The sequence below is a fragment of the Chiloscyllium plagiosum genome, chromosome 18, assembly GCF_004010195.1.
Source record: "Chiloscyllium plagiosum isolate BGI_BamShark_2017 chromosome 18, ASM401019v2, whole genome shotgun sequence".
Taxonomy (NCBI): Eukaryota; Metazoa; Chordata; class Chondrichthyes; order Orectolobiformes; family Hemiscylliidae; genus Chiloscyllium; species Chiloscyllium plagiosum.
In genome coordinates, this window is record NC_057727.1 from 30,198,393 (window position 1) to 30,216,268 (window position 17,876).

The 17,876-nt window shown below is 40.6% G+C and overlaps 1 protein-coding gene across 1 annotated transcript in view; it reads left to right on the forward strand.

The window, feature by feature from the left end:
- cacna2d3a (calcium channel, voltage-dependent, alpha 2/delta subunit 3a) overlaps positions 1–17,876 on the forward strand; it is a 645,952-nt gene that overhangs the window by 305,301 nt on the left and 322,775 nt on the right. Inside the window, exons 14-16 of the mRNA XM_043708636.1 lie at positions 10,589–10,660; positions 11,037–11,117; positions 15,332–15,406. Coding sequence (XP_043564571.1) covers positions 10,589–10,660; positions 11,037–11,117; positions 15,332–15,406 — 228 coding nt within the window. The remainder of the gene's footprint in view (positions 1–10,588; positions 10,661–11,036; positions 11,118–15,331; positions 15,407–17,876) is intronic.

Genomic DNA, 17,876 nt, shown 5'->3' on the forward strand with positions numbered 1-17,876 from the left:
CCAAAGTGAATCACCTCACAGTTAGCTACATTGAACTCCATTTGCCACCTTTCTGCCCAGCTCTGCAGCTTATCTATATCCCGCTGTAACCTGACACATCCTTCCTCACTGTCAACAACTCCACCGACTTTCGTATCATCCGCAAACTTGCTCACCCAACCTTCTAGCCCCTCCTCCAGGTCATTTATAAAAATGACAAACAGCAATGGTCCCAAAACAGATCCTTGCTTAACACCGCTAGTAACTGCACTCCAAGATGAACCTTTACCATCAACTACTACCCTCTGTCTTCTTCCAGCCAGCCAATTCCTAATCCAAACCTCCAAATCACCCTCAATGCCATACCTCCGTATTTTTTGCAGTAGCCTACCATGGGGAACCTTTTCAAACGCTTTACTAAAATCCATATACACCACATCTACCGCTTTACCCTCGTCTACCTCCTTAGTCACCTTCTCAAAGAATGCAATAAGGTTTCTGAGGCGCAACCTGCCCTTCACAAAACCATGCTGACTATAGTTTCCAAAATGAAGATATTGGTGAGATGTTATGTCTGGTTGCCAGAAGTGATTGCAGACATAGCTGCATTCGTGGGGCAGTGCTCAGAGTGCCAACAAGGACAAGAATTACCACCAACAGCTCCCCTGCATTCATTGGAATGGCTGGGTAATCCCTGGACTCAGTTAAGCTCTTCTTCCGTCGCCTTCGCCTTCATGCTCACTTCTTTGGGCAAGAGTCCTCCCTCCGCTCCACAGATCCTTTCACATTCCTCCAACTAATTGGACACCTCTAATTGGACACCCCCGCCAGGACAATTTCCCTTGATCTTTTCATTGACAATTGTCGACGGGACATTGGCTGCCTTAATTTCTCTGCCCCCTTACCCATTCCAGCCTCTCTCCATCCGAACTTTCTGCCCTTCGCTCCCTTAGGTCTAACCCCAACCTTGTTATCAAACCTGCTGACAAAGGGGGTGTTGTTGTCGTCTGGCGTACTGACCGCTACCTCATAGAGGCTGAGCGCCAACTCTCAGATTCCTCCTCCCACCTCCCCCAGGAGCATGACCACACCACTGAGCATCAAGCCATTGTCTTCAACATTGTGACTGACCTCATTTCCTCCGGATGCCTTCCCCCCACAGCTTCCAACCTCACAGTCTCCCAACCCCGGACAGCCCGTTTCTACCTACTCTCCTAACTCCACAAAAGAAGGACTGTCCCAGCAGGCCCATTGTGTCAGCATGCTCCTGCCCGACTGAACTTATTTCCTCCTACCATGACTCCATCCTTACTCCTCTGGTTCACTCCCTCCCCACCTACATCCGGGATTCCTCTGATGCCCTGCAACACATTGACATCTTTCAATTCGCAGGCCCTAACCACCTTCGATTCACCATGGATGTGCAATCTCTTTACACTTCCATCCCACACCAAGGCAACTTGAAAGCTCTTTGCTTCTTTTTGAAAAGAGGCCCGAACAATCTCCATCCACCACGAACTCTCCTCCGGCTGGCTGAACTTGTTCTCTCTCTCAACAAATTCTCCTTCAACTCATCCCATTTTCTCCAAATCAAAGGTGTAGCAATGGGTACCCGCATGGGTCCTAGCTATGTCTGCCTTTTCATGGCGTATGTGGAACATTTCTTGTTCCAGACCTACCCGGGTCCCGTCCCACAACTGCTTTATCGGTACGTCAATGACTATTTCGGTGCAGCTTCATGCTCTCGTACTGACCTGGAAAAATTCATAAACTTCGCTTCGAGGTTCCATCCCTCCAACACCTTCACCTGGTCCATCTCCGACACTTGCCTTCCTTTCCTTGACCGTCCTGTCTCCATTTCTGGCAATAGTCTATCCACTAATATCCATTACAAGCCCACTGACTCCCACAGCTATCTGGACTACAGCTCTTCTCACCCTACGTCCTGTAAGGACTCTATCCCTTTCTCTCAGCTCCTTCGCCTCTGCCGCATTTGTTCTGATGAGGCCACTTTCCAAAGTGGTGCTCTTAATATATGCTCCTTCTTCTTCAACCGTGGCTTCCCACCTACAGTTGTTGACAGGCCTCTCAACAGCGTGCGGTCCATCTCCCGTGCCCCGACCCTCACCCCCTCCCTCCCCTCCCAGAACAAGGATAGGGTCCCTCTTGTTCTCACCTTTCACCCCACCAGCCTTCACATGCAAAGAATAATCCTCTGCCACTTTCGCCAACTCCAACATGACGTGACCACTAAACACATCTTCCCTCCCCCTGTCTGCATTCCGCAGAGATCCTTCCCTCCGGGACAACCTAGTCCACTCCTCCATCACACCTAACACCTCTCCCATCACACACGGCACCTTCCCATGCAATCGCAGAAGGTGCAACACCTGCCCCTTTGCCTCTTCCATGCTCACCATCCAAGGCCCCAAACACTCATTTCAGATTAAGCAGCGTTTCACTTGTATCTCTTTCAATTTGGTCTATTGCATTCATTGTTCCCAATGTGGTCTCCCTTATATCGGAGAGACAAAACGCCAACTGGGTGATTGCTTTGTTGAGCACCTTCGGTCTGTACGCAATCAGGTCCCGGACCTTCCCGTGGCTTGCCACTTCAACACACAATCCTGCTCCCATGCCCACATGTCTGTCCTTGGCCTGCTGCAATGTTCCAGTGAAGCTCAATGCAAACTGGAGGAACAGCATCTCATCTTCCAACTAGGCATGTTACAGCCTGCCGGGCTCAACACTGAAGTTTTCCATTTTGCCCCTGCTTCACCCATCCCCCACATAATATGTTACATAGCACTGGCTTCAGCCTTGGTCATTCACAGCTCCTAATCTCCCTATAATCTCTCTCTGCACTGTCATTATCACCTCTTTATTGCTACCTTTGCTTCTGGAGCCATGACTCACCTTCTCTCAGCCTTGTATAAATACCTCCCTATTTCTCCCACTTTTTAGCTTTGACAAAGGGTCAGTTAGACTCGAAACGTCAGCTCTTTTCTCTCCTTAGAGATGCTGCCAGACCTGCTGAGATTTTCTAGCATTTTCTCTTTTGGTTTCAGATTCCAGCATCCGCAGTAATTTGCTTTTATAGAATATGACTTCCCTGATTTGGGCTGTTAATCTAGTCCTGGCTGACAGATAAATACAGGAGTGTCAGACGTCCTGCTCACTCTGAGAGCTGGCTCTGAGAGAGCTAGATCAGTGTCAAGGACTTTCAATGTGTCTAAATGGTGACTTGGCAAAGTGGCAAAGAATTTCAATGTCACAGTGATTTTCTGTGCCACAGCTACAGCACTTCTTCCCAAGCCATGATGCTGAAGATCTTCCTGCAGAAGATGGGAGATGTAAGTGATGGCACCCCTAGTTATGTGAAGAACCCTGTGACATAAGTGTTCAGTTAGCCCAGACCTATCCAGCACTCCATGACCAGACTTACCCTCACACCTCATCCAATTCAATCACTCTTTTATTCTTCCAAGCACACTTCATCATTGCATTCAATTTCCTATTCTTAATATACATCTTTCTTTCTTCTCCCACCACTGTTCCCAGTTGTCTTACTCCATGCCCTAAACATTCCTGGCACCCGATCGAAAAATACCGCTTCAAGTTACATGTCGCTTATACCTAGTAATCTTCACAACTTTAGCTGTCCCTTTTCTGTTCAGCCTTCTCCAACTGCTATGAGCGAGTCTGGCTGCTTTGCTTAGTAGCCCAGAGGGGCTGCACTTCTTACACCCCGTGACCAGTGAAATGCATTGCAAGATGATCTGTAGGAGCCAGTTATTGATGAAGTCTCAATAAGAGCGTGGCACAGCAAATACTCACTCTCTGTCTACCCCATCAGTCACACTCTACACATATATGTGAAGATATGTTTTACTTAATTTTATTGTGACCATGAATGGGGTGTCAATGAGTATATGTGACATGTTAATGAATGTAAAAGCGCTGCCAGACTATTACCATCAGGAGGCCAACTCACCTGAAAATTTCTTTAACTTATTGCACTATGCACATTACCTTGAGGGTATCCAGCTCATAGTGCCAGCTCCAGCAGCTCTTTGGAGCTAGTTATTTTTAGCCTTAAAGTTTAAACCTGAGAAATAAATGGTGTCTCTCTTGAAACTCAAATATTCATCCGCTTTGGGAGAGGAACTTGATCAGGAGGATTCCCAGATTTGATGGGAACCGTACATCACGTCCAGGACCTGCTCATTTGTACCCATCTGTAAATTAGCGAATTCATTCTGTTTATTATTTTTCTTCGGGGGTTGCAACTTTCTCACAGGGCAGACAGCTGCAGGCAAGTCTCGTAGGGGAAACCATTAGCTTTCTAATATTCAGGAACACTGTCAAGTGAGTCCTGCCACCATAAACCTCTTGCAGTAGCAAAATAACGCTGGTTAAAATGTAGCTTTCCTCTACAACCATTAAGCCTCCTGCACATTATGTTGTTCATTTACACTGACAATCATTTATTTCTTTTCAACTAACTACTCTGCATGTGTCTCTATCAATTGCAAAAACTTCACACCAATAGCAAAGCTGACAAATTTTCCTTTATTGGATCTCACGATGGATTTGCTTGGGAACTATTTTTTCAATCTTAACCTTTTACTTCTGCTGAAAAGGTTGCATGTTCTCAAGTAGCTGCCTGATGATTCCAAAAAAAATTTAGACTGGGGAAGTGTTGAGTACATATTTGTTGTGTGAAAATGAGAAGGAGTCAGTAAGGAAATTGGTGTTCTTCAAATGCTGATAAGTGAAAAGTGAATGCTGTGTTTGCTTTGATTGCTATTGTATGGCTTCTAAAATACAAAACATAATTGTTGAGCTTCTTTCACTGATTTAGCTCATGCAGGGTTACTCAGAACTTTAGTAATCTCTCTCCATTCCAGGTACATTTTAGGACTTCCTCCAGCTGAGACAAAATGTCTCTCCTTACCCTAACCTCCTCTAGTATGACCTCAATGAGGTTTCAAATTCCCCTGAGAGGTTCTGTCTGCTGCTCATATCAATTGTTACTATTCTCACCTTTAGTCAGAAGTGGGATCAAATCCAACAGCAGGATTGAATACAGAAATATATAGACTTGATTGTACTAATCAGGGATAGCTGCACTGTCAGATCAAGGCCTTAACTGCCTCTCAGGTGGCAGTAAGAGCGTGCATGACATTTTCTCAATGAACTGCAAAGCAATTACCTTCAGTTTCTCTCAATCAACAATGCAAAAATGCATTACCTAGTTATTATTACGTTACAGTTCTGAAAGCTGATGTATGAATTGAATGCCACACTTACTACATAACAAAAAATCTATGTGCTGTCTGCATCGGAAGCAATGGACAAGGCTTACATTTGTTATTTTGTGGTAGATTTAATATGTACTTGCAGCAGTGGTATAACCATTATTGAGGAAATTCCAATCGTGAAAAGCTCATTATATTTGTGGTAATATATTATGTGTACAGAGAATTGTTTAATTAACAGGAGTGAAAGTTGGGATAAATGGATCCTTTCAGGTTATAAACTGGAAATGATGGGGTAACACAGGAATAACTGTCAGGCCTTAATGCCTTACAATCCATGGTAACTTTGCTGTAACAGGGCAGAATTGTAGAGAATTTTCTCATCTCACAGAGTAAATAGGAAAGCAAGTTGTCAGGAGGTCACAGAGGTTCTGCAAAGAGATGTAGATAGATTAAATAAGTGAAGAGAAATTTGGCAGATGGAATATAATATGGGAAAATGTGAGGCCTCATACATTGGTTGGAAAAGAAAAGAAAGGTATTTAAAGGAAGAGAGACTGTAGAATGTTGTGGCAGAGGGCCAAATGATTCATGATGGTGGCAGAGTAGCAGGGTTGTTTACAGGCTTTTGCTGCAACTGTACAAGGCATTGGTGAGATTGCACCTTCTGAAGTCCTGTATACCGTCTGGTCTTCTTATTGAAGGAGGGATATATATGCATTACAGACAATTTGGGGAAGGTTATTAAGGTTGCCTCCAAGGATGAATGGGTTTCATGAGGAAATATTGAATTTAAAATTGAATTAGAATGTAAAAGTAAACATATAGGCAGTACAGATGCTGGGAGAGTCTAGAGATGTGGGCACAGTTTTAGAATAAAAAGACTGCTATTCGGGGTGGAGATAAGAAGGAGTTTCTTGTTTCAGAGAGTTGTTAATCTTTGAAATGTTCTAACTCAGGGAGCAGTGAAGTCTGGTCCAGTTACTGTATTCAAGGCTAATAAACAGATTTTTGATCTGCAAGTGAATCAAATTAGATTAGATTAGATTAGATTACTTACAGTGTGGAAACAGGCCCTTCGGCCCAACAAGTCCACACCGACCCGCCGAAGCGCAACCCACCCATACCCCTACATTTACCCCTTTAACCTAACACTATGGGCAATTTAGCATGGCCAATTCACCTGACCTGCACATCTTTGGACTGTGGGAGGAAACCGGGGCACCCGGAGGAAACCCACGCAGACACGGGGAGAATGTGCAAACTCCACACAGTCAGTCGCCTGAGTCGGGAATTGAACCCGGGTCTCTGGCGCTGTGAGGCAGCAGTGCTAACCACTGTGCCACCCAAATATTATTGGGGCAGGCAGGAAGATTGAGTTAAAGCCTTGATCAGATCAGTCAGCTTAAGAATAGTGGAGCAGGCTCAAAGGGCAACATGGCTTCCTGTTGCTTCTGTGTCTTATATTTATTTTCTTATGTTTGCTTTCTTATTGTTTCTGTTCTTATAACAATATGCAAGAATAATGGTTAAAGACTTATACTGTTCTCTATACAAGGAACATTGTGAATCATTGGTGGCTTAATTTGTGAAACCTTTAGCTATCCAATGCAATATGCAGAGAAAAACCTTTCAGAGATATTCTTCAATAGCTGAAGTTATGTGAGATGATAAGATGACTGCCAATGCCACTATCTGACATTTGAGAAGGGTTTGTGGAATGGGAGAATCAATGAACACCTTGAGAAAATACTTCCTCACCAGACACCCCTCCATTCATGTGACTAATGCTGAGCATCACAGCTGGATGACCTGAAATCTGTATGGTGTCTCTCCTGGAGATAAATCGCTTTGCAAATCCCTCAGATTGTTAGTTGCAACAATGATAGAATCCTTAATCTGGGTGGCGACGTCTCAATGCCACTGATCATAACACTCATGAAAGAACAAATCAAAAATTGCTGGTGAATCTCAGCAGGTCTGGCAGCATCTGTGATGGTGACATCCCAGTGGAGGTGGTGGAAATGGTAGCTAATGATCCTTTGAATGTGGATACTGATGGGTGGTAAGTGAGGACCAGGGGACCTATCGCTGTAATGGGAGGGAAAAGTAGGGATGAGGGCCAAAGTATGGGAAATGGATTGGACATGGCTAAGGGCCCTCTCATCATGGTGGTGGGGAATCAAAGCTTGTCAGACAGAATTCAAATGAGGTCACATGACTCCCTTGATTCTTCTATTTAACCTTAAATTAAAGAGTCCCACACGTAACAATCCTAGAAATACTATAGCGTATTACAATTGGATGTTCTTCCTCAAAAGGATGCAAGCCAATCGGAAGTGGGCAATTCTCAATGTACCAATAATACCAATGTGTGCAGTGGCTATTGCTGGTACTAAACTATGGCAATGGGGAGGAGTGCACTGAAGGATGGCAGTGAGGGAATTGTGGTTTTTTTAGAGTTCAAGCGGGATGTTAAACCATTTGGAATTACACCTTGGAAGACCCTTCCACAGACCCAGTTATGGGACATCTTCCTCAATCACTGCCAGTGATGCAGAGAATCCTGTTGTTGCTTGGTAAGGTCCTTTCTTGTTATTAGTCCAGTGCATTGGTTGCCCACTTACGGGCATTAATTGGCCATTGGTGGATAGGCCAGGCAAAACCATCCACATTGCTGGTATAATTGTGGGAGTGGAAGAGAGGGGTTGGGTGGTAAACAGACAGTTCACTACAAACCAATGGCAGGTGAGAAGCTTATTTAAATTCACTTTGTTTAAACTCAATCCCTTCTTTCTCAAACCTCACAAATTTCCATTAATTGTGTTCCATTCCTTTTGAATAGAAAATCTTTATAAACATTCAGCTTCATTGTCAACATCAAAACAGTTCACCCTGCTCATTACAGCAATAGTTATTTCTTCCCCACACAGCGGTAATTCCTTTTGTGTTTCTTTCTCAACTTCCTTTTGTGTACTTTTATGCATCTTCCTTTAATTTCCAAAGAAGTAGCTGTCTCCCTTTCTGTCGCAAGATGTGAAAATTCACTTGACTTTCAATACGTTTCCGTTTCTTTCCCCATTACAAACTGATCACGAGTCTGTCTCTAGACAAATGTTTAGTGTGATTACAGCTGTCTTCAGAGCATTCTGTTTCACTTAATATTAAAGGATACATTGTATCTGACTCCCTAAGTTACTGATCGTATGGATTCCTAATGTTTTTCAACTGCATTTAAAATTTAGAATCATTCAAATCTTAGGTGATAAATTTAAAACTAGCAGTCTTAATCTACCAACAATTACAATATTTTTTGATATGTTAACATGAGCCATTTTCTAACCAGTAGCCCCTGACATGAGCCTAGTACAAGGAATGATGGCTGACAGTTACAAAACCTATACATTGTATAGAAAGGGTAGTATGATTCTGTTTCTTTACATAATCAAAGTGACTGAATATAGAAAACATTACAAAACATTTTAAGAACTGAGAAGTTTGAGTTGTGAGTTTTCAAATTAATCATTATTATTTATATGGATGGTAAAAAGGCATTTTTATGAATTACATTTTCCTTACCTAAATTCAATTACAAAGGAATAAGCAACGTAGAATATATACTGATTAGACTAGTTTTCAGCTACTATTTAAACTTTCACTTTCAGATATGTAAGTCCTTCTGGATGAAAATTAGTTTAATTTGCAGTGTCTCTTTTCTGGACAGCAATTAGCTTTAATTGACAAAACTGCATCAATTTAAAAAGGTATATATGTTTATGCTTTACTTTGCAGTAATCTGAAAATAAACTACTGAGCACCAAACAGACTAAAATGACTTCACCTGTTTTAAATGAAGCTTTCTAATTTTACAATTCAATAGTTCAAAATTGTCTTGTCCACTGGCTGTTGTGCAGATTGAAAACAGTATGGTGCCTTTCCTAGCTGGAAATCAAAATGATAGAATATGAATTTTAGGTGAAAATAAATATCCTTAAGTATTCTCTGCAATAAAATCAACAACAAAATACAGTGGATTGCTAATATAAATATATATAAATATGATTTTTCTCTTAAATGTAGGTAAAATGTGGGTAACAGCTAGTTTAACATATCAACATTATTGATTTTATTCAAGGTTTTTTAGGTATGCACTGGACAAATTATGTCAAAATTCATATGAAACCTTAGTTTGGAATTCAGTATTCTGTAAGTGTCTTATGATAGCTACAGTACAATTGGTTCATGATTTGATGGCATTTATAAGGAACCATTTGTAAAACACTGAATTCAAACAGTAACAGAAAGCAGACCATGTTCATCTGATGAGTGATCATGATATTTGATAAGACTTCAAAATAGAAACTCATTCAAGTCCTTGGGAAGTGCAAGCGGTCAGAATTTCTTTTTCTGTTTCTTTGACCTTCACTCATACCTTCTGTTACAAGAGTTGTCATTCTGCTTCAACTACTCAATCTGATTTAGAGCACTGCAGAGTCATGCATGAGATTATAATATTTTCAGCCTTTAATAATTTTATAAGTCTAACCTCCTAAATGGAAAGCATCTGCATATAAAAAGAAAATCTACTGTTCTGTGACATTTGTGCTTTAGATCTGTTTTCTATGGTAGGAAAGATTACACTCAGTAACCTAGAAACGCTATCAGAATAAATTTATATCATTTGGACTTGTACAATGTCTTGTCTAAAATGTAATTTTGTTATCAATGCATTAATAATAAATTACCTTCTTAACCAAACATTGTACTTAAATATTGATGAACTGAAAAGTTTTCTCCATACTGTTTTGGTACTATCTCTCATTTTGTCACTGAAATTTTTTGCTGTGTTGTCCCTAAACATTTTTGTAACTGGTATGATTACACTTGGAGAATATGGAATGATTATATTCAATAGTAGAATTGTAGTATGCATTAGGCAATAAACAAGTTTTATTTTGCTAATATTCTGACGGACAACCTCACTTCTATCGGTGAACTTACTCAACATGAAATTGTTTTGAGAGCTAAAAGAGACTAAAGCCACCGCCGAGTGGAAAATATGTTATGCAGTTATCACATCACCTGGAACAGTGATTCTTACCAATTATGGCAATATTCAGGAGAAAATTAGCCTCAGTTGATAAAACCCTTTGCTTCACAGCTGGAAATATGATAGAAATTAAGCTACAGCACAGAGGAATTAACTGTTGAATAGGGAAAATAGCTTTAAAGAATTGGTCTCTGAAAGCAAAATTATTTCATGTTAGCAATCATAGGAATGGACAATGTGACTTTAATTTTCTTCAAAGCAACCATGATTTCTCCTAATTGTACTCTTCATTCTTTAGCTTGTTTCTGTTTCTGACCGAGTTCTAATGACGACAATCGCAATGCCTGTGTTTAGCAAGAAGAATGAGACAGTGAGTATGCTTTGCATGTGATTGACAACAGTATAGAGAAAATATTTGAGGGGGAAGAAGGCACAGAGATTAAATGTAACCTTCAATAATGTGGGGGAGCACTGGAAAAGGTCAGGCTGCTTTCATGTACTTGTTGGCATCAGCTCAGAAAAGTATTGTATGAGATCGGTAGCCTATTTTCCAGCCTACATTTAACTTGTGGCTTTTTGAGGTGAGAGGAAGAAAATGAGGGGAGGCAGATTGTTAGGCATTGGATTGCTCAGTGAAGTGAAATAAGTTCATATAAACAAAATATTTAAACATTGTTTGTCAAAATTAAACAGTGAGATTCTTTCTCTGGGAAGTAAGTAGATGTATGGTTTTCATATTTTAATAGCGCACACAAGGTATTCTTCTGGGTGTGGTCGGAACAGATGTGCCGGTGAAAGAGCTTTTGAAAGTTATTCCAAAATATAAGGTAAGAACACATGTAGCTCCTTTGACAATTGTGAAAATATCAGTTCTGATACAAAGAAATGCTAAACAATCTGGGTGGAGTTTTTGCGGTGTGATGCCTATGATCTCCTGCCACGTTTTTGGAGAAATCCTGGAGAAACAATACAATTGGCCATGTTTCTTTGAGGTGTCCACTGACTGGCCACCAAAGTCATAGCTGATGATTGGGAGCAAAAAAGCCTCACTGGAGTTCTGCTTAGTTGCATTTTTACATATTATAGCCATGTTTCTGTGGAGATGATTAATAAATAGTTGCATTAAACATTAATATGGAAATTCAAAAAATGCATTGGATTTAAGCAGTATTAAAATAGGTTTGGACCAACAAACAAACATAAATGAATGATAGTTGCATTATAATGTAGGTAAATGTAAGGTTTCAGTTTGGTGGCAGAAGTGCTTGAAAAAGCAGCTGGGAACTTCATACATTTATCCAATCACATAATGAGGTGCCCTTTGGATATTAGCTTGAGCCTGAATATGAAGCAGTGGGGCGGTCACAATGGCTTTAGCCAGAAACCAGATGAACATCCAAAACTCCAATTTTAAAAAAAACTTTCACCAAAAACATTTGGCTACAAAACCGCTTTTAGACCATAGTCCTTGTAATGGAAAAAGTGCTAGAAACCTGGATAAGCACAACCTACTATATCACTAGCCCCGTTGTCAGAATAACCAAGCACAAAATTTCTGTGTATCACAAAATTAGAACTTTACACAGCTTGTCTAATTCAAGATTGTCAAATATATAATATCCTCTTCATGTTTAAATAGATTGCCTCAATATCAGATTGAAGATAATTTATAGACATATAGGCATATAGATGGCATCTCACAAATGAAGGAATTCAATGTACATTTATAAGGATAAATATTTCAGAAATAAATAAATTATGGACTTGAGTGTGATCTTTTAATTTGTTATGACCAAATGAGGTAAGAAGAATTGACTTTTTTTTTAGTTCCCTCTCAGATGATTGGACCAAATATTTTAATTCTTATTTTAATACGGTTATTACACTTCAAATAATATGAAGTGAACACGATAAGAATGAAGAAACCAAATGACAAGTTTTTTTTGTTGAATGGAAGGAAGAGGAATGGTTATACCTACTACTCTAAAAAGTAATAAAAATGTGATATTGAATACAGCAGTAATAAGCTTAAAAAAAGAGTGTCCAACCAAAACTGCTCAGAAGAAGCTTTTGAAATATTGTTCACCTGTGAGTTCTGGATTCTGGCTTCTTTCTGTTTGAAGCAGGATTCTTTACTGGTAACTTGCATACTAATGTGGAACCTCCAAAATTCAACCAAGCAATACACATCTGAGTTTAAATGCTTTGTTGTAAAGATGTGAATTTCTCTCATACTTGTCCTTGTTTATTGGTGGTTTCATGATGTCTTTGTCCCAGCTGATGGTAATACTAGACAAATTAGATTCCAGCTGACACCTGGTTCAGTAGACCTTAGGTTTTCATATAGAGAGACAATTTGGTGAGGTCTTATCAAAAACAAACAAAAGTGCAGATTCTGCCCTTTTTCTCAGCAGTCTCATTTCCAGAAAACAATCCCAGTCAAGTATAACTCCTGTCTTCACTTTAAAATTTCTTACTAAACTCATGAAATTGCAAGTATTTTGTTTCAATGACTTTCTGCACATAACATTTTTGTCTCACCCCAAGGTGCATACCAGAGATAGCTCAGTAATTTTTCTCATTGAACTCTTAAGAAATAAACTCAAAGCTTTGACTACTGTTAAGATGCTGAGTAACACATTTCTGTGTGATGTTTTCTCCTCAACTGGCACTACTTTCTGGCCTTAGGCCTTTCCTTCTTTAAGTGGTAAAATCTGAAGTCACCATTAAGCATCAACTATCTCACCAAGTAACTTGATGAGTCATTCAGCTCAATCACATCTTAGAATGTTTGTCTTTTGCTTACTGTTTCAAATTACTTTCTGACCCTCTAAAACAAAAGCAGGTCACATCATTGAAAAGCAAAAACATATTCACCTCACTTTTAGAATTCATGTTTCTCTGACACAATGATAGATCAGAACCCCAAAATCTTGCCAACATATTGAACGTTTAATTCCAACTTCTTCTTAGAGAAGACGACTGGAACAGCCAAAAGATGACTACATTCAGTGACTTTCTTGTAAAATCCTATGTGAACCTATGGAATGCCAAATCTGTACAAAGTCAGGGAAACTTCAGACAGAAAGACTGAAGGAGAAGAGATAATGAGAGGCTGACTAGAATTATAGAATTCCTACAGTGAGGAAAGAGGCAATTCAGCCCATCAAGTCTGCACTGATTTAGGGTCATGATGGACAATGACATTGTTGAACTGAGTCATAATAGCTGGAGCTCATCTATTGTGATGGTATCAAAACTGGATGGGTAACAAATGTTATGTATTGTTTATTGTAAAGTCAATACAGTAACACAATTGGACTCATATCTTATTCCAAAATTGGAGCACTACATCGAAAGAATTGGACACTTGATTCATCACCAAAATTGACTTATTAAAATGATGCTCTCTAGTTACATTGTCTGATAGAACCAGAGAAACACTAGTATTGGAAACATCAGATGGCTTTATCAAATCAAAGTCATGCCATTTGGATAGAAAATTGTACCATCAATGTTTCAACAATTAAGCAATAGGTCTTTGTTGGAATATATAACTGTGTAGATTATTTCAACAACTTAGTTGTACACATTCAAACCTGGGAAGAACACTTGCACAACTTGATTAAATTGTTTAACCATTTACAAGGTTAATCATTCAACTCATCCTATATCAACATAACATCTTTGATTGTACATTAATGTCTGCAGTTTGAACCCAAAGTGTCCTCTTCTCTTACTGGATCAGGTGGGCGTAACTTGGAGTTAAGATTACATTTTTGAACTATGAAAATTCTGTTCCACTTTATATCACTTGATACTTAAGAATTCCCTATTACTACTTCATTATTGCTTCCAAATTTTGAATTTGGATTAATCTAAACTGGGCACATATTTGAAGCATTTATTCGGATGTATCATTAGCTGAAAGTATCTTGGAATGCCTAGAAAGTTGCTGCATTCTTTTATGTCTCAGTCGACAGAGTTTAAGTTTTTGATATGGCCTAATCTTTGAATTAAAGAATCACTGATATTTTATTAAGATCTTGCATGGAAGAATGTGTGAAATGTAATACCAAAACAGACCTTCCAGCTGAATGTGAAGCAATGTTGTCATTAGTGCATGCACAATAACAGGCCTGTGAATGACACAAAATATGACAACTCAGCACAACTAATTTTTTAAAAATTGTAATTAATAATGAAAACTGTAGCACAAACTAATGGCTTATTTTTGCACATGGGAATTTTATTTTAGAATTATAGTGCTTCTGCCATTGTCATTTCAAATAAGGTGCAGCAGAAGCTCCATCTATGGATAACTGAAGTATCTGCTGCTGCAAGGGTGAAGTTATGGCATTGATGTCAATACTGCATCCAGGAATTTCTCAGTCATAGTATGGTTTTCCACTCAATGATTTGAGAGACACTATATTTTGAACAGATTTTTCAGTGGTGGAAATAAGCTACATTTAGCCAACTGAAATCTTGTTTTTTCTTTATGTATTTTATAAATGTTGTCCTCAAACAAACTAAAGTAATCATTGTAAATGATGGGGTGGCATAGTGGCACTGCTGCCTCACAGTGTCAGGGTCCCAGGTTTGATTCCAGCCTTGGGCGACTGTCTGAGTGGAGTTTGCACATTCTCTCTCTGTCTGTGTGAGTTTCCTCTGGGTGCTCTGGTTTCCTCCCATAGTCCAAAGATGTGCAGATCAGGTGAATTGTCCATGGTAGATTGTCCATAGTGTTAGGTGCATTAGGCAGAGAGAAATGGGTCTGGGTGGATTAATTGTTGGGCTGAAGGGTCTGTTCCCACACTGTAGGAAATCTAATCTAATCTGAATCCTGAAATTTCTGTTTGGTTGAGATGAGTTTTTGTACTGAAATGACTGGTGTCTGTGGCTGCGGTGATGTGAATCGAACAATTATGTTGATACAATTTGGAAATGCACATTTTAAAATATTAATGTGGAGTATATTTTGTTTCTTCATTAGTTGTAGCAACTTCTTAGTAACTTTTTAATATATTTTTAATTGCAGCTGGGCATTCATGGATATGCTTTTGCAATCACAAACAATGGTTATGTCTTAACACATCCAGATTTGAGACCACTGGTAAGAAACGATATTAAAGATTTATTAAGAACTGATATAGCATGAGCATGTAATTTATGGAATTAGCAGCATTCTTCATAGTGTAGTGGGAGGAGGACAAGCCATCATGAGAGATGCTTTAGCTACATTTGAATAGATAAGAGTCCCATTGAACTAAATAACTGAACCAAAGCATTGGAAGAGGATGGTGCAGTCAATCGAGTCAAAGACTGCAGAGACTTCAAGGAAGATGAGTAGGCACAGAGGATGTTGATTGAGATTTTGGTTAGATTCTGTTCGCCGAGCTGGGAATTTGTATTGCGGACGCTTCGTACCCTGTCTAGGTGACATCCTGAGTGCTTGGGAGCCTCCTGTGAAGCGCTTCTGTGATGTTTCCTCCGAAATTTATCGTGATTTGTATCTGCCGCTTCCGGTTGTCAGTTCCAGCTGTCCGCTGCAGTGGCCGGTATATTGGGTCCAGGTCGATGTGCTTATTGATTGAATCTGTGGATGAGTGCCATGCCTCTAGGAATTCCCTGGCTGTTCTCTGTTTGGCTTGTCCTATAATAGTAGTGTTGTCTCAGTCGAACTCATGTTTCTTGTCATCTGAGTGTGTGGCTACTAAGGATAGCTGGTCGTGTCATTTCCGAACTGACAGCCAGACTACTGCGACCACTAGGACTCATAACAGCACACAAACCAACAGCCATTCTCAGACAAGAACTCACCAGGACGAAGGACTCGATACCCAGCATGAGCAAAACCAATGTAGTGTACAAAATCCCATGCAAGGACTGCACAAAACACTACATAGGACAAACAGGAAGACAGCTAATGATCCGCATCCATGAACACCAACTAGCCATGAAACGACACGACCAGCTATCCTTAGTAGCCACACACTCAGATGACAAGCAATATGAATTCGACTGGGACAACACTACTATTATAGGACAAGCCAAACAGAGAACAGCCAGGGAATTCCTATAGGCATGGCAATCATCCACAGATTCAATCAGTAAGCACATCTACCTGGACCCAATATACCGGCCACTGCAGCAGACAGCTGGAACTGACAACTGGAAGCGGCAGAGACAAACCACTATAAATGCGGAGGAAACATCACAGAAGCACTTCACAGGAGGCTCCCAAGCACTGAGGATGTCACCTCGACAGGGGACGAAACATCTGCAACACAAATTCCCAGCTCGGCGAACAGAACCACAACAATGAGCACCTGAGCTACAAATCTTCTCACAAACTTTGAATTTTGGTTAGAGCCATCTCAGTCCTCTGGGAAAGGCAGAAACCTTATTAAAAAGATTCAGACAGATGAAAACAAACCCAATGAAACTGTAGAAGCTTTTTGGAAGCTATTATTCAGTGGGAGCATATTTGGTAGTCATGCTGATGCTGAATTATGTAATCACAGTCACATCTATATGAATTTAAAAACTGCTTTATATTATTGTGAAATTTAATGTGAAAATTGTTATTCTTTTAAAATAGTATGATTATTTTGAGATTACTTCATATTTTCTAGTTTTATATATATTAGCATATATGTTTACATACCTTTACATTCAATACTGTCTTAGTTTCCACCCACCTTTTCCTCCACTACATCGATGACTGTATCGGCAATGCCTCGTGCTCCCATGAGGAGGTTGAACAGTTCATCCACTTTACCAACACCTTCCACCCCGACCTCAAATTCACCTGGACCGTCTCAGACTCCTCCCTCCCCTTCCTAGACTTTTCCATTTCTATCTCAGGCGACCGAATCAACACGGACATTTACTATAAACCGACCGACTCCCACAGCTACCTAGACTACACCTCCTCCCACCCTGCCCCCTGTAAAAACACCATCCCATATTCCCAATTCCTTCGTCTCCGCTGCATCTGCTCCCAGGAGGACCAGTTCCAATACCGTACAACTCAGATAGCCTCCTTCTTCAAAGACTGCAATTTCCCCCCAGACGTGGTCGACGATGCCCTCCACCCAATCTCCTCCACTTCCTGCTCCTCCGCCCTTGAGCCCCGTCCCTCCAACCGCCACCAGGACAGAACCCCACTGGTCCTCACCTACCACCCCACCAACCTCCATATACAGCGTATCATCCGCTGTCATTTCCGCCACCTCCAAACGGACCCCATCACCAGGGATATATTTCCCTCCCCTCCCCTATCAGCGTTCCGAAAAGACCACTCCCTCCGTGACTCCCTCGTCAGGTCCACACCCCCCACCAACCCAACCTCCACTCCCGGCACCTTCCCCTGCAACCGCAAGAAATGCAAAACTTGCGCCCACACCTCCCCCCTTACTTCCCTCCAAGGCCCCAAGGGACACTTCCATATCCGCCACAAATTCAACTGCACCTCCACACACATCATCTATTGCAACCGCAGCAGCCGATGTGGCCTCCTCTATATTGGGAAGACAGGCCGCCTACTTGCGGAACGTTCCAGAGAACACCTCTGGGACACC